Here is a 23939-nt window from a genome sequence, read left to right on the forward strand (position 1 = left end):
CTCCTCGAAATCACCCTTAGTTATAAAGTTATATAACTCCAAATTAAAATGGTAGTTTCCAAGTAATAAAATTTAAAATAGGACAACGGTCGTGAAACTATTTTTATCGATAATCAATTAATTCAACGAATATATCTATGATTCAATGATCAATTCGATTTTAAAAAATAATTGGCTGCAGTATTACATAACATATTTTGCTTTGCTGCACTTTGTGATTAACATTTATGTAATATTAGACCAGGGCGCATCTGTAAAAATATTAGTACATTTGGACGTTGAGAGGTGACTCAAATTTTTTTGCAGAAATTGCTTGAAAATAAATCAAATAATAATATTTGAGTTATCCTCCCTCTCAAAAAGGTCCGGAACATTGTTTAAATAATCAAAATGTCAAAAAATTAAGGAAAAATTCGATTTTTTTCTTGGTTTTTTGATTATAACTTTAAAAGTATTCATTTCCGAGAAAAGTTGTACTGACATAAAAGTTGCGTAATTAAATTTCCTACAATATAGAATTGGTTAAAAATTTAAAAAATAGTCACCCTTGTTGCAAAATAGCAATAATTGTGAAAAAAACCATACAAAAACAAGTATTCGCATTTTACGATTTTCAACCATTTATGCTACACTTAGGACCTTCATATTTCACCCTGAAAAACTTTATGATACAGTAAAACAATACTTTAAATTTCATTAAGATCGGTTCAATAGATTTTTAAGTAAAGATTTTTATGCAAAAACACATACTCTATCCTTTGAAATAACACTTTTATTAGCAAAAGCTTTCTTTGTTCATATATTTCAACTTAAATAATAAAATTTTATTATTTTTAAACATATGCAATTGTTTAAACAATATTTCACAAACAATAATAAAATTAGTTTGATTTTTGTGGAATTAAAATATTAAAATACAACAAAATATAGAGTAAAATAATATATTAGATAATGATTGGAAGAAAATTTGGTGGAAATCAACTTGTGTGAATCGAACACCGCTGTCATGCGCGTAGCACCAAAAATTATTGTTTATTTCAAAAATTTTCTGACGCCGTGGTAATTAATCGATTTTAAATTTGAAAATTGCAAATGAAAGGTACAGTACACTTCTATAAGCAAAAAAAAATTCAACTTGCTATCTGCTTTATTTTCAGTCCTGTAACATTTTGAAAAAATGAATTTTTTTTGCGAAAGCTGGATTGCAAAATTTATTTTGCAAAATTTATTGAACCGATCTTAATGAAATTTACAGTATTGTTTTACTGTATCATGAAGTTTTTCTGGGTGAAATATGAAGGTCCTAAGTGTAGCATAAATGGTTGAAAAACGTAAAATGCGAATACTTGTTTTTGTATGGTTTTTTCGCAATTATTGCTATTTTGCAACTAGGGTGACTATTTTTTAAATTCTTAACCAATTCTATGTTATAGGAAATTTAATTACGCAACTTTTATATCAGTACAACTTTTCTCGGAAATGAATGCTTTTAAAGTTATAATCAAAAAACGAAGAAAAAAATCGAATTTTTCCTTCAATTTTTGACATTTTGATTATTTAAACAATGTTCCGGACCTTTTTGAGAGGGAGGATAACTCAAATATTATTATTTGATTTATTTTCAAGCAATTTCTGCAAAAAAAATTTGAGTCACCTCTCAACGTCCATCTCAAAACAGATGCGCCCTGGACTATATATTGACTTTTATTAACACTCAAAATGTGGAGTTGAACAAAAATTTGTAAATTTCTAGTGAAATTTCTGGCGTATTTGTTATACAGGACGATTTATTTTTTTAATTATTATATTAGGTTAGAACAAAGATATCCATAATCAAGATCATTTGTAATTTGAACAGATGTAACCCATTTGATAGGCAGCAAAGGTGTGGGGTTTTTATTATAAACTGTTTATAGAAGGAAGTCATAACAGGTGAGTTCTACAAAATTGGTATATTACTGGGATTTATCATTGGTTATTTTATTGCGTAATTTACACTTTGGAAATTGGTACACTTGGTATATACCCTCTCACATCGACAAAATCGTAAAATTTTACATACACCTACGTCACACTTTCCAAAAAAAAACAGAACCTTCTGTGGCAATAGGAACTAAAGTAGTATTTTTTCTTGAAATCATATTTAAAAGCAAAAAAATTGAACTGATTCTAAATGAAGACATAAATTTTATGATCCAACTTATAGATGGCATATACAGTGAAGGTGAAAAAAGTTATAATTCTAAAGTGATGGTACACGCAAAATACCTCCACGGAAGAGTGGAGGGGAGAACTGTCTGAGCTCGTTTTTTTTTAGTCTGAAACTCAAATTGGAGCGCGTTGGCAAAATTTGCAATATCTCGGCTTCTATGGAATTTTTGAAGTTATACTTCTTTAGGGGCGATTGAGAGTAAAATTTCATAATACTGCGCGCATGCGCACACAGACGGTATGGCGTTTAGTTGCTAAATCTTTCATGTATAAATATATCAGTGGAAGAAAAGGTGTGAAAAGAATGTATTAGTGCTTTTAGTAAATATATTTATTATAATTTTTGTGTCTTTGGATTTGTCTTCCTCAGGAGTAAGATGAGTATTATTAAAACATTTTATTGTATATTTATTATAATTCACCTTGTCTGTTTGTTACCGTGAATTGTCATTAGGTACGTCCGAACCGATACAGACACAGTCCTCGTAGCGTATTTGGTATAGCGTTCGGCCAGAGATCGAGAGGTCTTGAGTTCGAATCCGGAGCAATCCTATACTTTTTTTTATTTTTTTGAAAGCGGTAAGCACAAAATTAGTTTGGTGTTTAAAAAAAATTAAAACAAACCGTTTAAAGTATATTTATTTTTAAGAAATCATATAATACAAGTATAACTTCTTACGTGCGTACAAAGTACACACACATTCTTTTTTAATTGAGTTACTCAACAATAATAATAGGAATTGTGCGATTTTTACCTGTCCGAAAAATTGGAAAATTCTGGAAAAAAAGTTGATTAAATTTTTCCGGAAAAAGTTATTACATTTTACTATTAATTCGCAAGAAATATATGTCCATACATACATACATATATATGTACATACTAAATCGAAAACCTCTTTTATACAAATTTACGCCACTCTTTTCTGTATCTAGCTAGTTCCTTCGCCTCACTCCATGTCTTCCCTCTTTCTTCGAGAATCTCGCTAATGGTATTGTTCCATGTTTTTCTTGGTCGTCCTCTACGGGTTTCCCTATTTTTCTCGCTTCCCATATCTTCTTCACCTGTTTAGTTTCATTCATTCTGATAATGTGTCCCTACCATTTCAGTTTCTTTTCTTCTGCTTTGTCCTTTAGTGATTTCGCAAGAAATGTAAATATATAATACATAATTATTATAAATTAATACAATACATTTTAATTCTTTTATTTAATTTTATAGTTTTTTTTTTCAATATAATAATTCATTTTATTTGCATCTAATGAAGCTATTATTATTTCTGAAAGTAAGTAGCTAATAAGTACCTATAAATAATATTTTTGTACTATTCCATAGTCTAATTTTACTAAACTTTAAACTTCAATAATTATTAAAACAAAATGAGAATAAACGGTTTCGTTTCGATTCAGATCGGGTCCCTTGCCATCCCGCGACACGTGTTTCTAGATCTACCCGTTATCAAGAGGGCTTTGCAAGAAGATCGATCTGAATCGAAACGTCCGTTCTGCTCGGTATAAATATTGAATGTAATATGATTTTTGAGTATGGCTAGAACGACCTCTAACGGGGAACGAGGAAATGAATGTCGACAACGAATCAACTAATCTGTTAACCCAGGTACTAAAATACCAACGGGCGACGATAGGAAAATATTCCAACAATGCATTTCAGATTTTATCATTTTTGTACTCAGAGTACTCAGAATACAGAGTATGGTATAAAACAAATGGAAAATAAACGGTTTCGTTTTGATTCAAATCGGGTTCGTTGCCATCCCTCGATACGTGTTCCTAGGTCTACCCGTTATCAAGAGAAGGCTTTGCAAGAAGACCCCGCAAGTGGTCTTTTGCAAGGGCTTTATCGTTCCCCGTTAGAGGTCGTTGTAACCATACTCCGGTATAAGGCCCGGCGCAAATTGAACCTAAGCCAGACACAACCTGCGCCGCACAGTGTTCAAAATTGGTCAAAACGTGATCGAAACTAAATTTGTTTAAACTGGAAAAGTTATATCACTGAAAACTTGGAATATTTGAGGTATTATACCGTATAACGAGTATATATATAATATGGGTCGTTTTTTTAGTTTTCATCCCTTCATTAGGGGGTGAATTACTTAAAAAATATCGTTATACAAGGTGTTTCATTAAGAATGTCCAATCTTTGAGTTGTAGATTCTAGACCTTAAAATATTAGGATTTAACCCAAATCACTTAAATAAAATGTGGCTCCTTACAGAGTTACGAAGTGTTTTATTTAAAAATTTAAAAACTATTTTTGCTCAGTGGTTTAAAACTTTTCGACGTATCCTTTTCATACTTCGCACAAAGTGTAGGTATTGTACGCCCTATAAAATTATGTTAAACAAACGTTTCAGGCTATTACCAGAGGCGTACGACAGGGGACAGTGAATGGTTGACCCTTCCCAAATTCTACGCCACTGGCGGAAATGCCATTTTAGCGCAATTTTTCGATTCTCCAATACTCTCTATGTAAATAACATACACTTCATTCGCAACGATAAAGTCATTAGTTTTCGAGATATTTGAAGTTAAACATGTAACGGCACAGATATTAATGTATTGTGCCGCTTAATTTTAAACTTCAAATACACATCTCTAAAATCAATGATTTTATCGTTAAGACTGAAGAGTATATTATTCATTCATAATGATAAAATCATAAGTTTTCGAGATATTTGAAATTAAAAATTCAGCAGCACAATACATTAATCAAAATATCTGTGTCGTTACCTACTTGTTTAAGTTCAAATATCTCGAAAACTAATGATTTTATCGTTAGGAGTGAGGAGTATGTTATTTACATAGAGAGTCTATTCTCTATTGAGGAATAGCACTACTTCATCAAAACTAAAATCTCTTTTCGTAACCCTAACAAATAACATGTGTTTGACATACATGTAAACAATACGTACGAGTGCAATTATTAATTCAGACCAAATGCGCGCGGCACTCGATGCAAACTTATGCGCAATGTACTCAGTTGCGCACCTCTGCGCAGTTTGTCTTATATATTTTTTTATTCCTTACATTGTAATCTTTCATTTAGTGAAGGATTTATTGTGGCACAAGATGGCACAATAAACGTAATACGCTGTCAAACATTAATTTTGTCAAAAATTGTATAGGTTTTTAGACAGCCGATTATATCAAAATCACCTTTCCGTGAAGGTAACTATGCTATTTTAATCTCTAAAGTATGTACTTTTATTTAGCTATCCACATAAATGAAGTAATATTCTTGTTCTCATGATCATTTTTCAGTGCGTCATTAATTATGACGTCATATACTGTATTGGGTGTGTCGAGACTTATTTCATGTAATTATTGACGAATCTGACAGATGCTAGAATCGTACTTAGCCATAGGTGAAAAGCTGGTGGAATTAAACTAATTAGTAATTTAGTATATTTGATTTTTACACAATATGTTAACATGTAGGTATTTTTTATAAAGGGGAATAAAATTAAAAAGTAAACAATATTGTTAATTAAATTTATAAATATGGAAACATTAAAAAATGACACAAAACTATCCATTAATTGTGATTTTATCTCCTTCTCTAGGTGCTGTCTCCGCTTCAAAAGTTGGCAGTCATCAGAGCGATCTTTATTTCTGAAACCGCGGCTCTAAATAATTCATTGTTATTACATCCAAACCAGTTCCTAAGGTTCTTCAGCCATGAGTTACGTCTCCTTACTATAGATCTTTTTCTTGCATAATGACCTGGAGTATTAGATATACATCTCTCATCACATGTCCCATATATCTCAGTTTTCTTCTTATTTGTTAGTTTTCTCGTTCCTTATGCGTAAGTCTCATTACCTCCACGTTGGCTATTCTATCTACTCATGAGATATTTAGCACTCTTCGGTACATCTCAAATGTCTCTAGTCTCCTCACGCCAATGACTAACTTTTAACGAACTAAATTCTAAACCAAAACACACAAAAATGCACAAAGACGTTGTGAAACACAAGGGAAGTCGAATTAGAAATTTCAAAATGACAGGCACACAAAATACTGACCTGAATAATAACCGTCACTTGACTCTTTGACACTCCTAAAAAATGGCCAAAATGAACGAAGTTTTCGTCAAATGTTCGTAATACGTGTATTTGATTGGCTAGAAAAAACGCGCATTCTAAATATCAACGAATCAAACGTAGGTTAGGAATAGACATCTTATGTATATAACCATTGTAATGCTGCATTATTTTTGTGTTTAATCACGGAGCTACCGCTTTTTCCGTCTCATCTAACTTAATGCATTAGAGAGAAATCGAAAAACTGTGACGCACTGAAAAATGATCATGAGAACAAGAATAACCAAAGTAAAAGGCAGCCTCTTAGGATTTAAATTTGATGTATAAAATTATATTGAATTTTGTACTTTTGATCATTAATACATCTGGCCCCAACAAACATAAAAAATCAATTTTTGCTAAGAAGTTGCATCATGAGTAGTACAAACAAACCCCTTAATTTCGGCATTCTCAGATTTATTTTTTTTGTACTTACCATCACGTTTCCTTCAATTTTGAACACTGTGCGCCGGCGGGACGGGTGACCCGTTCATTTATTTTTCTAGCGTGCCGCGTATTGAACACAGCCCAACCGTTGGCTATCGACGTGGCGAATAGAGACGGGCAAAATCAGTGCGGACATGTAACGGTTACTTTAGATACCGGTTCTCAGTGGTACTGAGTACAAATACTGATTACAAAAGTCTGATGTATCTGATCCATGTACTGAATTGAGTAGGCAACTTAAAATCGGTATTTCCGTACTTGTAACTAGTAACGTTTTAAAAATCTCTATACGTCCCTATTAGTCGTAGCGGTATGACTTCCGAAAACATCGAATTTGTTCATAAGCGGGTGCATAAAAAGATATCTTACACGGAGTATTTTATTTCTGCAAATAATACCTACATATTTAAAATAATCTCTCCCCTACTGCTCGGTCACAACTCATATTCCTCAATTTACTGCTCGGATCACAATCATTTACAATTACTGCAGGATCGCAATCATTTACAATTACTGCAGGTTACAATTCACAATCCCTCCGCGACTGATCGGTCATAAAAAATAACACTATCTGCATATTTCGTTTTTAATTTTTAAGCATAAAAAATGTAATATGTAATAAACAAAAATGTAATATGCCGACAAGTTGAATTTGAGGCTAATAGGTACAATATTTTTATCGATTACGGTTTTAAGTAACATGAATAATTTTTCACCTTATTTTTCTAATAATGTGTTTTTGTAAAGGCATAACTTTGATTATTAATTTCGTATCGCCGCTTATTTAGTCTAGCAAAAGTTATCAGAATTTAATGACAAAGACAACGCAGTTTTCACTCGGGGTGTTGAGTATGCTATATTTTTATTTATCATAATAAATTGTACTTAGGTACCATCCGTATTCATTTCAGATAAGTCCATCTCACAAACAAAAACAAGTAAAAATAAACATCTGGCGGCGAGTCACGCATCCAACGGCCCAAGAAAACTGTACGTCGATGACAAACGTTCCCAAGCGAGACCTGCGAACGAATGTACTGATAGTAGGATGCGCAAAACTGTACGCAGTTAGCCGGTGCAGGTTGCGTCTCGCTTAGGTTCAATTTGCGCCGGGTCTAAAGATTTCATTATTTATACTGAGCAGAACGGACGTTTTGATTCAGATCAGTCTTCTTGCAAAGTCTTCTTGATAACGGGTAGACCTAGAAACAAGTGTCGGGGGATAATAAGGGACCCGATTTGAATCAGAACGAAACCGTTTATTTTTATTTTGTTTTATACCCTATTCTATATTAGAGTACAAAAATGATAACGTTTCAGATGGGTAATCTGAGATGCATTGTTGGAATATTTTCTTAGCGTCACCCGTTGGTATTTTAGTACCTGGGTTAATAGATTACTTGATTCGTGGTCGACATTCATTTTACTCATTTCAACAATTATTCTTACATCCAGTTAAAAAAAATAAAGTTCTACCTGTCATAGAAGCCGAGATATTGCAGCTTACAGTTCTCTCCTCCACTTTTCCGTGACGGTATTTTATGAATAGGTCCCATCACGTAAACGGGTTATAACTTTTTACTCCTTTACTGTACATGCCATCTATAACTTGGATCATAAGCTTGAGATCTTCATTTAGAATCCGTTCAATTTTCAGCTCTTAATGTTAATAAACAATGAAAATATGGTTTTAAGAAAAAATCCGCCTTTTTTCGTTTCCTATTGGCCATAGAAGGTTCTGTTTCTTGAAAAGTGTTTTTTTTTAGTAGTTATATCACCAGTGGCGTAGCGTGAGTGTCGGCTGCCCCGGGGCGGAAGACAATTTTGCCGCCCTCTTATTTAGGTATTTTAATTTAATGTATACTATACATTATATACATTAATTATAGAGAACTTTTCGGCGAGAACAGTCATCATTATTTTGCATTATACAGGTTAGATTTTAAATAAAAAAGTTTATCCAAGTTTTACAATCCAGTTTATTAATACAAAAATTCTTTTACTTTAAACAATTAGATACATTGGTATAACGTAGGTACTTATCACTTGAGATTAGGTTAGGTATACCTTGACGATCGACAAGATTAAATAAAATCAATTTTTAATTAGAACTAGAACGATACTAAAATGTTATATTTTTATTTTTATTGAAAAGTAATATGAGTATTTGTTAGAATTAAAAACAAAACTTCCGTCTTCAATTAAAAATTTATACGTCTACTTTTTTTAAGAGCAAAGTCTTTTATTGCACCTTCAATGTCTATCGCATCACACACCTCTTGCTCAATAGACAAAATAGCCAAATTAGTTAGTCATAGAGTACTCATTGTCGATCTTAAATAATTTTTAATCAACTTCAATTTTGAAAACTTCTCTCACAGCTGGCAGTGCTTATAGCAACTGTGAAAAATATTCGGAACATTATTAAAATATAGGCCAGAGTATCTTCCAGCTTGGATTTTCCAGCAACGAAAATCCGCAGTCATAGTCGTTCCAGCTTGAAATCCTGCTCGTCAATTTCGTCAGATGCGTAGTCTAGATTACATTCAGTGTTGTCTGGATCTAATAATATAGCCGGCTTTAGATATGCAAACTTATCCGTTAAATTCTGTAGCTGTTGAAAACGCTCACGAATTTGTACAATAACTATCTAACGAAGAAAACAGCTTTCGTCTCAACTCATTTTCACAAGACAAGTTAGCATCTCTAGTTCCGTCATCAAAAATATGCTTTCTTGTTATGCGCCTCGGAGGATTTATGGAAATTCCAAGTTCTTCACACATATTTTTTGCATAACCTCTCCTTTCTTTGTCAATATCATCTGCAAAGCATTTATTTTCTAAGCGCACAATCTTATGTTAAGTCCCCTTGTTTGCAAATATTTTTGTGCATCATTCACTTCATGTAGCACCGGTTGCCACAGGCGCAAAAAAAACAAAGAAAGAAAAATGACTGCATCGAAACTATTAATAAAGCACCTGCATATGTCCTAGTGTTTAAGCTTTCACCTGCCTCTGTCAGTTTTCCCAAAGTGACGAGAATGTCTTTGTAATGATGCCGTGTCACATTTACGGCATCGCCTTTTTGCACTCCACCGCGTGTGTTGAACCCATTTTAAGCTTTTGCCTGTAGCTGCTATCAGAACTTCCCAACGGTGTGTTGATGAGGAAAAAAAGGAATAGCAACGTTCTAAAGTGCCGAAAAAAGTTACTGAATCCACCTCTACTGAGGCGTGTAAACAAACTAGGTTTAACGAATGATTTGAGCAAGGTAAGAATTCAGCTATAGGGTTTATTTCTTGAATACTTTCCAGCCATAACAGCAGCATTATCATATTCTTGGCCTCTACAGTTGCTTATATCTAGGCCATCAGCTGGAATATTGTCCAAAATCATATTTGAAATTCCTTCAGTAGCTTTGTCTTTAGTTTCAATGAAATCTATAAAAGATTCCATTACTTTTACTTTCTGATTTTCAATTACTACGTATTTTAATACCCGACTTGTTTGATCTTTATGAGAAAGATTTTTAGTGCTGTCGAAATTGAATAATACTTAGCCTTTTTTATTTGTCTGATCATATGTTGGCGAATGTTGGTTAAATTTTGCCGCCCTTTAAAAAGTGCCGCCCCCACTACACTACGCCACTGTATATCACATATTATCATTATACAAAACAAAGGCATTAACATTTATAAAGTACTACAAAAATAAAGGGTTTTTTTTTGCAATTATCTGGCTCAATTTTTTATGTATTTTAATTTTGAAAATTTTTCATCAGCTATCTCTCACATACCTTTTAGAACTTTCAAACATCTGTAGTATAACATTTTTACTTGAAATCAATGATTTTTCACAGATAGACCGGTCTAACACGAAAATATCTTATCGTATAGAAATTAACGGTTGAATGGCGGTAAATTAATGGTCTGTATGTAATATTGTTGGTTAATTGTTAGCCACATTTCAAAATATTAGAAACGAGTAAGTATCTGTCTAATGAGTTCCGGAAATAATCCACATTCTTTTGAAACTGTTACTTTACAAATAGAAATTATAGTAAAAAGTCGACAGGAAATAGTTTCGTTTTATCGTAACATACCTGACAATGCTTTAAATAAAGTAGTGTAATGGGTTAATTTAAATATGAAAACAGGATATGATATGATATGATAATAGGACAAGAATTTACGAAAAAATAATCCTTTCTAACAGAGCTATACTGATGGTATAGATAGATAATTTTGCGGTATTGAATGTACTCGTCACTATATGCCTAGATGCCCTTGGCTTCGATAGTCTTGACTAAATTCTTCCACTTTTTCCGGTCCTTCACTTGTTCTCTCCAGTCTCTTGTACCCATTTCTTCTGTCAGTCCGACGGCATCCAACCACTTCCTTTGTGGTCTCCCTCTTCTTTTCTTCCCTTGTTCTGCTCCTAACAAAATTCTTAGGACGTTTCTTTCTTGATGCATTTTCACAATTTTTACTGACTGTTGTTACTACCGTCTCATCAAGGTGGTATATTCTTTCCGCAGGAAATTGAAAGCGATCCAAAACTCTTTAAGGTTGTCAAAAAACTGATCTACTTTATACTTACTAAAAGCTGTACTTCTGCTGAGGCTCGTGCTTTCTGTGGAGTTCCATAAACCCTCTTCTCCATCCTTCTTTAGCCTGTCTTGATTGGTGCCATTCCTGAGGAATTTGACAATAAGGTAAAGCACTTGCATATTCATAAGCTAGTTTTTTAACCTGAAAATAATTTAGACTTAGACCATAGTTAATGTCGGAACACTTTTTAATGTACTTCTCCAACTCGGCTTCCTCTTCCACAGTAAAAACCTGTCTATTAGTATATTTGTTACCATACTTTGGTGGGTCGTCATCCAAATCGCTGTCATGTCCCGAGTCATCCTGACTCTGCCATTGCCTCCTTTAAGTATTGTTCTTTGGTGGTCTTGGATAAAAAAATTTTCACTCGGCTTTGCAAAGTTGACCTTTTGATTCCGCTTACTCTAGCTGCTTCTCGTTCGGAGCAAGTACCATTAAAATGAGATTTTATCGCTTGTGTTATTGTATTTTCATCCAACGAGTTTCTCTCTGTTTTTAGAACTCGTTTTCGTGGCATCTGAAAGTCAAAAAACAGAAATAAATCTCAATTTGAAAAGACTATTTATGTGTGGACGAATGCTCCCCAGCATACAAAATATTTAAAAACGTCGTGAATATCCACAAGTGCTATTTATAGGCTAGAACACCACAGAGGAATTAAAACAGCAATATATAAGCATCTTCTTCCAAAATATAGAACTTAAATATTGTACATGTCAAACAGAGAATGCACTGTCCCATTCAGAAAAAAATCTTAACCTTATACCTCGTTTTTATCCGTTCTTCATTTAAATTCACTTCATACACAAAGCACTTTCACAATGTTAGTCAGGATGTGAACAACCACGTTACCGATCCTGTTTCCTTTGATTTATGCGGGAAATTTAAATAAATTTTAAAATAAATCAGATGGCTGAATGCTCCCCGTGGCCGAATGCACCCCTATCTCCCCTACTTTAATACAGAGTATGGTGTAAAACAAAATAAAAAATAAACGGTTTCGTTTTGATTCAGATCGAGTCTCTTGCCATCGTCTGGCACGTGTTTCTAGGTTTACCAGTTATCAAAGAGGCTTTGCAAGAAGACTGATCTGAACCAAAACGCACCGACTACTCGGTATAATAAAAAAACAATATTTTTTAAATTAGTCTAGGCGCCAAATAGAGGTCACCGTGTCCTTTTCAATTCTGATGGACAAACTCAACGGTTTCTTATGGATTTTTAGCTGCTGAATACGAATTTCGAGAGTGGAATTCGATCCGAGTGGTCAAAAAATTGTTATAAACAATTTAATTGTTTATAAATTGTTTATAAGGATCTGGCTCATAAACTAAAACAGATAAAAAAGAATGTTTTAAATAAAATTTGTTCATTAATAAAAAACGAAGAAAAAAACGTTTACTTAACTTAATCCAACAATTAGAACTCAAGATATTGTAAAATTAGTGCACAATGCAAATTTCAAATTAGTGCACAATGCAAATTTCAAATTACAAAATAAGTATTTTTCGAAGCTTTATCGATCGTAACTCAGCTTCTACGCATGCAAATGAGCCTTAGAAGGTCTCATTTTTTAAGTTTAATAAATATGCTTTCAAGCAAAGTTTGCTAAATTACTTTGTCTTCATTTGTTTTAAAGTTATATCCGATTGAAATTAAAATTTGCTTAAAAAATTGTACATTAATTTGTTTATAAGGGTTTCAAGCAAATTTGAGCTATGAACATTTATACTTTAATTAATAATAATGATAGAAGGACTCAATAGGAATATTTTGAGCTTAAAAAAATGCCCATATGTTTATTTTTGGCCAAGATATCCATTTTAATAGCGCGCTCTGAGGCGCGAGATTGGCTCCCCGCGCAAAGGTTCACGCGCTAACTGCTCGATGCAAATTATAATATCTATGTATATACAGTGCGTCCATAAAGTAACGCATAAATTCATTTTTAGCTAAATAAACAACACTATAAAAAATTCCCAAAACAGGTCAATTTTTATTTTTAAATTACGATTTTTTGACATATATATCATACTAGTGACGTCATCCATTTGGGCGTGATGACGTAATCGACAATTTTTTTAAATTGGAATAGGGGTCATTTGATTGCTTATTTGAAAGGGTATTTAATTATTTATCCAGTAATATAGACCTTAACATAATTATTTATACAAGGTGTCCAAAAATATAAGTACAAGGTATTTTTTTAATTAAATTAATTACATAATAAATACATTTTACTACTGTCAGAAATTAGAAAAAAAATTTATTTGAAAAATAAACATTAATTTTCTCTTAAATGAAATGTTCAAACAGGTGGGTGGCAGCCTTAACATTGAATTTAAGCGAAAAACAATATTATTTATTTGTCAAATAGATATGTTTTTCCTGTTTTTTGACAATAGTAAAACGTATTTTGAATTTAAATTACTTACAATCTGCTTTTTGTCTCAATTAATTTAATAAAAAAAAAATGTTTTGGACACCCTGTACAAATAAGAATATTAATGTTTATATCACATGACCCCTATTCCCATTTAAAAGAATAAGTCAGTGATTACGTCATCACTCCCAGATGGATGACGTCACTAGTATGATGTATATGCACAAAAATCATAATTTAAAAATAAAAATCGACCTGTTTCGGGAATTTCTAATAATATTGTTTATTTAGCTAATAATGAATTTATGCGTTACTTTATGGACGCACTGTATACGTTATGTATGTTCATTTTTCATTTTTGAAGATCCTAATAAAATTTTATCATATAATTCTTATAGTTAAATCATCATACTGTACCTAGTATCACCTTTCATTCTATTTACTTTGTCTTCTATTTTTTGTACTAAATGAGAAAAAAAAACATTAAAAACTAATATTTCAGAAATATAACTAAACATTAAGTTAATATTATTTATTAATACTATTTTTACAAACATTATCTTTCATGCATCTTCATCGAGATATACAGAGAATCTCAGCATTTTTACTTCTGCATAAGTTCTTAGAGCAATTTTTACAGTTACATGGTGGTACTAAGTCTGTTCTTATAGGTAGTAAAACTAAAACTTTCTGGGGCCTCAGAGTCTAATCTATAATGATGTCCATATAAAGTGGATCTAGTTCTTTTGCAACATCATCAAGGCACGCCAATTGTGTGTATGCCGCCATAACATAAATGCTCGTCTTATATGCAATGATGATGCTATAAAAGAACTCGATTCATTTTTATATAGATATTACATATTGGCTCATTTGCATGCGTAGAAGCCGAGTTACGATCGATAAAGCGTCGAAAAATACTTACATACTTGACTGTGAGCCGATTTTGCGCCTCTAGCGCGCCATTAAAATATCGATATCTTGACCAAAAATAAACTTACGAACATTTTAAAAAGCTCAAAATATTCCTTTTGAGTTTTTCTATCATTATTGTTAATTAAAGTATAAATGTTTACAGCTCAAATTTACTTGAAACCCTTATAAACAAATTAATGGACAATTTTTTTAAGTAAATTATAATTTCAAACTGGTATAACTTTAAAACAAATAAAGATAAAGTAATTTAACAAACTATGTTTGGAAGCCTATTAACGAAGCTTTAAAATAAGACCTACTAGGGCTCATTTGCATACGTAGAAACTGAGTTACGATCGATAAAGCTTCGATAAATACTTATTTTGCAATTTGCATTGTGCACTAATTTTAAAATATCTTGAGTTCTAACTGTTGGATTTAAGTTTAGTAAACGTTTTTTTCTTCGTTTTTATTAACGAACAAATTTTATTTGAAACATTCTTTTTTATCTCTTTTAGTTTATGAGCCAGAGCCTTATAAACAATTTATAAACAATTAAATTGTTTATAACAATTTTTTGACCACTCGGATCGAAATCCACCCTCGAAATTCGTAATCAGCAGCCAAAAATCCATAAGAAACTGTTGAGTTTGTCCATCAGAATTGAAAATGACACGGTGACCCCTCTGGCGCCTAGACTAAATATAATGTGTTAAATATGTAAAAAATTTCAAAGTAAATAAAAACTGATGACACTGACCAATCATTACTGCATTTGATTTCTACTTTCAATACAATTTCCAAAGTGTAAGGTTTTTCGCTAAAAACATATTTGGGTTTCATCTTGCTTTTAAAGTTAGCACATATTAACGCAAACATTTGGTGGTCGGTATATTGGAATCATCTTTGCTAATATGTCTCCAGATTGCTAAAATTGGAAGTTTTACCCTTTTTTTTGTTAGGTTTGATTATATTTTAAAAACAAACATAAAAATATCACTCCTATAGTATGAAACTGTATGTGAAAATATAATCTTAAACCATTACTCCCGATTAAACCAAAGAAGTGAAAGATTGGTCGAATTCTGTTAAGAAGTTGGTCTTTTTGTAACAAACAGCTGGTTGCAACTCCCAGAGAGACGCCTATATACGTGGAAGTCACCCAAGATGAACGCCAAAATAGAGTAATCGGAGCAAAGTATGTACACCCTGTTTTAATAAATCACCGGTTCGGGAATAATATTAGAAGATGAAGAATAATCCAGGTATGGACTTATACTCAAACCATAATTATTTACTCTGCGTTAAGTTGTAAATCAAGCTTATGATACTTACAAAGCCATTTAAACCGAATATGCTTTAGTTCCCTTACAAACTATTAACTCGGGAATACAGAAAACAAAGAGAGCATTAATTGAAAACAGAACCATTAATGACATTCAAAAACTGATTTTGCAGCAAATGTCTTCATTTTGCGCAAAATCATCCTTGAAACCCGCTAAACTCCTAGCAAAAGAGAAACGGTTGACGCAAGAAATTCTGGATCTGGTCAATCTACGAAAAAGCTATATACATTGATGAGCGCGAATAACCCGCAAAATAACACAAAAAAAAAAAGAAAAACATATTAGGTTGTGAGATAAAAAGAAATGTAACTAGTAGAGGCGAAAAATTTAGCGATATAAACATATATATTTACATTATATTGATTGTTTCCCACCTTGAGACGTATCGGACGAGTTTGGCAACTACCACTTTGAAAGTGACAGTTTTAGGTGACATACTCTTCTGATACATATAAAGGTAGAAAACAATCAATATAATGTAAATTTATAGGTTTCTATCGCTAAATTTCCCACCTCTACTAGTTTCATCTCCTTTTTATCTCACAACTTAATATGTTTTCCATCTTGTGCGTTATTTTTTCAGTTATTAGCGCGCTCATCACTGTAGACAGGAATACGAATAAATACTATATCAATAAAACCATAAAAATGAACATTAAAAGAATTTTGGCTCAAAAAAGATTGTAAAGAAATCGAAGACCTCCAATATTTGTAGACCCAAAACTGTGAGACCCAAAACATGCTTACCTACATTAGGATGCCAACGGAAAAAATCTTGACCATGAACAACATCGTAAAGAATGGGAAAATATGTCACTTGTCTTTTCCAAGATGACAGCCGAGAACATTTGTCATACACTAATTTGTAACAACGAGATAGGTAGAATCCCCAGTATATTGGAATCAGTCAAAAGAGCAATAAAACAAGCAAAAAATAACAAAGCAACTGCATCCGACAAATCCCCTCCGAAATGTTTAAACGCTGGACGAAGAGAGTATCGCCTATTAATAGTCCATTCTTTCACGGTTTTTGCTCTAAATTTTAAAGAACCGCTTGGATTGACATGAAATTTGGCATACGCATAGCTTACATGTCACAGAAAAAAAAGTGATATTGTGCCGATGTGTGCTTTTGCTCTGGGGGTGACTTTCACCCCCTTTTGTGGGTGAAAAAATATATGTCCAAAACAAGTCCGGAAATGGGTAAACTGACTAATTTTAAGTAACTTTTGTTCTATAGAGCTTTTTCGCTAAGTCAACACTTTTCGAGTTATTTGCGAGTGAATATGTTCATTTTTCAACAAAATAACCACATTTTTAGACGGTTTTTCGCAAGTAACTCAAAAAGTAAGTATTTTGTCGAAAAAAACGTTCTCAGCAAAAATATAGCCTATAAAAAAGTAAAAAAATGGTGTACGCGTTAGGTCTCTGGATCTCGTAGAACCAGAGTTATAGCCAATGAAAAATAGATTCATATTCACCAAATTTCAAATAGAATATTTCGACGTGAAATATCCAAAAAATTAAGCACTTTTTGGGGAAAACCCCTTATAACTTTTTTAAAGTGTTTAAAAAAATTTGCAAAAAACCTTCCCTTCAAAAAAATTTCCCCTTTGTTTTTGCAAAAAAAAATCGGGAAAACCACCCCCTAATTAGCAACTTAAATGAAATTAATCGTTACCGCTCCACAAATTATTTTACTTATGTTGTGTTTATATGATCTGTAAGTTTCATCGATTCAAAGTAAATTTTGAAAAATGTGCTTTTTTTAAATAACTTAAAAATTGTTAGAGATACCAAAAATCCCGGAAAACAAAAAAAGTCAGATTTGCTTTTCTGAATATTATGTATTTTTTTGTTTTTCTGTTAGACAAAAATTGATCAAGATTTGGTGTTTCTAAATTTGCATACATTCGTGATCAGCGACTCGTTCAACCCCTTTTAACTACAGCCCTTTCAATAATAAGGACTTTGAACCGATGAAACTTACAGATCGTATAAACAATATATACACGAGTCAAGAAACTTGTGAAGTCGTAACGATTAAGTTCATTTAAGATATTAATTAGGGGGTGATTTTCTCGATTTTTTTACCAAAACCAAAAGGGACTAACTTTATTTTGAGCGTAACTTGTTTAATTTTGATGCTTGAAATTTTTTAAACAAAAAAACAATTTTGTTTTATAAAACAAAAATGAAGCTTTTTTAAACACTTGTAAGTTGTAATGAGTTTTCCCCGAAATGTGCTTCATTTTTGGTTATTTCACGTTAAAGTATTCCATTTGGAATTTGACGAATACGAACCTATTTTTCATTAGCTATAACTCTGCTTCTACTAGGTAAAAAGACGTGATATATTCACCATTTTTTTAAATTTTTTATAGGCTATATTTTTGCGAAGAATGTTTTTTCGACAAAATACTTACTATTTGAGTTATTTGCGAAAAACCGTCTAAAAGCGTAGTTATTTTGTTGAAAAAATGAACATATTCACTGCCAAGTAACACGAAAAGTATTGACTTAGTGAAAAAACTCCATAGAACAAAATTTACTTAAAATTAGCCAGTTTACCCATTTCCTGACTTTCTTTGGACGAATATTTTTTCACCCCCAAGAGGGGTGAAAACCACCCCCAGAGCAAAAGCACATATCGGCACTACATCACTTTTTTTCTTTTACTTGTTAGCAATGTGTATGCCAAATTGCATGTCATTTCAAGCGGTTCTTTAAAATTTAGAGGTTTTGCAATATTTTACCGTTAAAGAACGGACTATAATCACCTTCTTCAATAAAATCATGGGTAAGTTTATAATCAATGATAAAATCTACAGTGAATGGAAAATAACAGAGTATTGGATCTTCATAACATTGCCAAAGAAGAGTAAACCTACGATATGCGATGAATTTTGACTTATTACTCTGATAGTGATAACAGTTTGTTTTTAGAAATGGCTTAGGAACAAAACAGATCTTAAAATATAAAGGAAAAGATTCCTCTCATTGGCTGTATTCCATAATAAAAAACTTACTAAGGAAGTAAAACTTCACTTGTAGGTAGATGGTAAATAAATGTATTAAAAATTTTTATCTAAAAAGATCCAAATTGGATTGAAGTGGGTACACAACTAGTACAAAAAACACAAACGTTTTCGGACCGATCAGTCCATCATCAGGTTGAAAACCTAAAATAAGTAAACCACTGTATAAAAAGGCCAAGTTGAAATTTTGACTGTTAGAAAGTTAGGAAAAATTAAAACATGTGGTTACTTACTTCAGATCCAAAGTAGTTGGAACTAGCTACATACAGTTAGGTCGAAAGACCTTAGTATTACAAGAATTGGGCCATTTCGGCTACAACAATGTCGACAATAAGTCGATGTTAAAAGAATATAAAAAAGTGAATATAAAAGTCGACTTATTGTCGTGTAGCCGAAATGGCCTAATTCTTGTAATACTAAGGTCTTTCGACCTAACTATGTAGCTAGTTCCAACTACTTTGGATCTGAAGTAAGTAACCACATGTTTTAATTTTTCCTAACTTTCTAACAGTCAAAATCTCAACTTGGCCTTTTTATACAGTGGTTTACTTATTTTAGGTTTTCAACCTGATGATGGACTGATTGGTCCGAAAACGTTTGTGTTTTTTGTACTAGTGATGTACCCACTTCAATACAATTTGGATCGTTTTAGATAAAAATTTTTAATAAATTTATACAGGGTGTTTCAGAAAAAGGTAACCCCGTCTCTAGGGTAGGTAAAAAACTGAAAAATAATTGGGGTTTGCTTAGTAAAAAATTTTTGTAACGCCATCCGTTTTCAAGATATTGGGCGTTGAAGAAAAAAAAATTTACGCATTTTTGAAAATTGAAAAATTGAAACAAGGTTTAAAAACTCTAATTATTGTTGATTTATCGTAATAACAATCAATAAATGTCATATTTCCATGGCACACTTGGAGAAAATAGAGGTATACCTATTAGAACTTTATCATTACTACCAGCATCAATTATTACTTCATAATTTTCAAATCAAAATATTCCGAAAACGGTACACAGTATCGAGTTTTACCAAGAGTACCTTTTTCGTGTAAAATTGAATGGTGTTTAAGTTTACTTGAAATTTTGATTAATAATTATACTCTTAAAAAAGTTATATTGACTAATACTTAGTACGATCCGTGTAACTAGCGCGCTCTATGAGAATCAGATATAAAAACAAATTCATGGGATGTATCAGCTTCCAAAACATATTCGTATAAAATTTCATTACAATGTTGCCAGTAGTTTCGGCAAAATCGTAAAAAATGCGTAATTTTTTTTTCTTCAACGCCCTGTATCTTGAAAATGAATGGCGTTACAAAAATTTTTTACTAAGCAAACCCCAATTATTTTTCAGTTTTTTACCTACCCTAGAGACGGGGTTACCTTTTTTTTGAAACACCCTGTATACCATCTACCTACAAGTAAAGTTTTACTTCCTTAGTAAGACAGATCTTATTATGTGTGTTCTCATAAAAAAAATGTGAATGTCGCTAGAATGTCTAAATCTGCTTCATTGACAACATAAAGGAATTTTATTGAGTTCAACTAGACCTACTTTTTAAATGCGGGGAAAGGACAGTATTGGATAACTATTATTTAATACTACTAAAATATCTATATTAAAACCAAGTAGGTAGCATCTGTCCAAACTGAAGACAGCTGTACCAAGAAACTTCCCATACAACGTGGAGTATGACAAGGCTGTGTATTACCTATCGCCAAATCTTTTTAATTTATAATCCGAGGAAATAATGAAGAAAGTCTTGGATAGCAGACACGAAGGAATAATAAAAATTGGTGCCGAAACAATAATATCAGATATAAATTGCTGATTAGAAGACTTTTATATAATATATGATCAGAAGACCTTCAAATGTTATTAAAATTGACAAATGAAGCACGTTTAATGAAGAAAACAAAGAGGATGGGAGTTGGCAAAATAAATATAGCTCACCAATAAATAAGGATAGATGGACAGAAAGTAGAACGTGTCACTAATTTTAAATATCTAGGCAGCTGGTTAAACACAATTGCAGACTCTGATGATGAGATAATATAATATGGGTTGAAGTATGACGTAAGGCATTTACCATAAACCATAGACATATACAATATGGTGCAAATGAAAGGAATAAATTTGTTATTTCGTAAACCGGCGCTTTTACGGAAAAATCCCGAAACAGGTCGATTTTTGTTTTTAAATTATGATATTTTGGCATATATGTCACACAAGTGACTTCATTCATATGGGCGTGATGACGTGATCGATGATTTTTTTAAATAAGAATAGGTAGTGTGTGCTAGCTCATTTGAAAGGTTATTTAATTCTCTATTCAGTAATGTAAACATTAACATAATTAATTATACAGGGTGTCCAAAAACAATTTTTTAAATTAAATTAATTGACAAAAAGAGAAGAATGTATGTAATTTACTTAATTCAAAATGCATTTACTACTGTCAGAAAACAGGAAAAAAATGTTAATTCGAAAAATTAACGTTGATTTTCGTTTAAATTAATTGTTCAAACTTCCAAAAAGCAGGTGCCTAGCAGGAGCTGGCTTGAACATTGAATTTAACCGAAAAAGCAATGTTTATTTTTCAAATAATATTTTTTTTTCTGTTTTCTGATAATAGTAAAAAGTATTTTGTATTAAATAAATTAGGTACATACATTCTTCTCTTTTTGTCAATTAATTTAATTTAAAAAATTGTTTTTGGACACCCTGTATAATTAATTATGTTAATGTTTACATTACTGAATAGAGAATTGAATAACCTTTCAAATGAGCTAGCATACGACCCCTATTCTCATTTAAAAAATGATCGATTACGTCATCACGCCCAGATAGATGAAGTCACGCGTGTGATATATATGCTAAAATATCATAATCTAAAAATAAAAATCGACCTGTTTCGGGATTTTTCTTTAAACTTGCCGGTTTACAAAATAACGAATTTATTCCTTTCATTTGCACCATACTGTATATTATCATAGACTGAGTCTGCCCTACGCGCTTCCTGACGACAAGATCTCTTGGACAGATTTGCGGTATCTCTTTCTAGCACATTGTATCGAGAATCTAACATGAAACTGAATGGGGGTATAGGCACGGAAAGGGAGGACTATTGTCGCAGCTTTACTATGCGTTAAAAAACCATAGACATATACATTATCATAGACTGAGTCGGCCCTACGCGCTTCCTGACGACAAGATCTCTTGGACAGATTTGCGGTATCTCTTTCTAGCACATTTTATCGAGAATCTAACATGAAACTGAGTGGGGGTATAGGCACGGAAAGGGAGGACTACTGTTGCAGCTCTACTATGCGTAAGAGTGAAACAGCACTGAGCCACAAAAAAGGATGGTGTCGTCACTTCGCTCAACATGACATTCTGTCTATGATAATATGTCTACGTTTTAAAACACATTGAAAATTTTGACAGGCGACATTTTGCGCCTTTCCCTTAAGAGTTATTTATATTTTTTTAAGTAATTTTTCTGTTGGGTATTTATTTTTCGTTGATGATATCACAGAAATATTTAAAATTAAGAAAAGCAAATTTTAAACGTTGCATGATACCCAAGCTTTTTTAATGCGTAATTATTAAAATCTTCAAGACAATTTAGGTGCCAATAAAACAGTCCTACAAGAATATAGTAGGATAACCTCAAACACGAATGGCATTTATAACTTTTTCAATCAAATTTGCATTTTATAACAATAAAAACTTCTTTATTAGGTGTTTTATCTCATAAAATTTTTAGGTACTGTTGTTGACGAAAAGTTACAACAAATGTCAAGTTAATAGACGTATTTTGCAAGTAATTATGAGACAGTTCTTATTTGCAAGCAACAATATTCCCTTATAGACACATTTTTTGTATATTTGAACCTTACAATTAACTATCCGTGTACCATGATGAGCATGTAAAATCGAAGCCAGAAACATATGTTCTTTAACAACTATTATTAGTCTCTGATAATAGCCTTTCATGCATTTTTTATCCATAACTCATACTCTAACTGTATCTATTAAAACACAAAATATAAGAAGAAATGAGAAGTCCCAGATCCATAGATCTGAAACCTCTCTTGGAACCAATTTCTGGTTATATCATTTTTCTCTGTCTTTTACAATTTATAAGGCAAGAAAACGACGAATAAAGCAGACGAAAGAGACAATATATGCAGTCACATGCCGTCTATTTGTCTAGGAAAAATTCCAAAGAAAGTTGTAGTCCAAGCAATGAAGCTTAAAATAGGACAAAACCTCGCAATTTTTACAGAATAGATCGATTTGCTTGAAAATTTGAGAATAAGTAGTAGATAGTCCAAGGATCAAAATCTATATAAGGCCGAAAGGCGCTTTTACCATGGGGGTGGTTGCCATCCCATCTCGGACTCAGGGGGTGGAAATTTTTTATCACATTTTTACCGCAAAAGTTGGTAAAAACATTCATTCTAAGCAAAAAATGTTCTATACATTTTTTTGATAAAATTAATAGTTTTCGATTTATTCGCTGTCGAAAGTGTTAGTTTTATATCTAAAAAATCAATGTTTTTCGATGGTATATGTTTTTAATCAGTTTTCTGCTAATAACTCAAAAAGTTTTCGTTTTATCAAAACAACTTTACTTAACAAAAATGTACCTTTTGAAAAAATAAACAAAACTTTTTTTTTTATTTTCTTGAAGACCAATAGTAATCGAGCTATACTTTATTATATGTTGGCTCTTCTTCGTCAAATGCTAAATATTGTAGTTTCAAAGTCAAAGGACGGGAAAACTATGCATTTTTCGAGGATAACTTGTTGAAACTAATTTAAAGTATTCAAAAATATGTATCTCCAGAAATAAAAAAATCTCAAGCTAAAAAAATTAA

At 32.1% G+C, this 23939-nt stretch overlaps 1 protein-coding gene across 5 annotated transcripts in view; it reads left to right on the plus strand.

The window, feature by feature from the left end:
* Window positions 1-23939, plus strand: part of LOC114325503 (uncharacterized) — a 154635-nt gene that overhangs the window by 92635 nt on the left and 38061 nt on the right. The window contains exon 6 of one of the 5 annotated variants that reach the window (XM_050648168.1): window positions 13182-13196. The exons of the other annotated variants lie outside the window; for them this stretch is intronic. Within the exon in view, the coding sequence (XP_050504125.1) occupies window positions 13182-13196 (15 nt within the window). The remainder of the gene's footprint in view (window positions 1-13181; window positions 13197-23939) is intronic. 5 annotated transcript variants of the gene reach the window in all.

This window comes from Diabrotica virgifera, chromosome 4 (assembly GCF_917563875.1).
Source record: "Diabrotica virgifera virgifera chromosome 4, PGI_DIABVI_V3a".
Classification (NCBI taxonomy): domain Eukaryota; kingdom Metazoa; phylum Arthropoda; class Insecta; order Coleoptera; family Chrysomelidae; genus Diabrotica; species Diabrotica virgifera.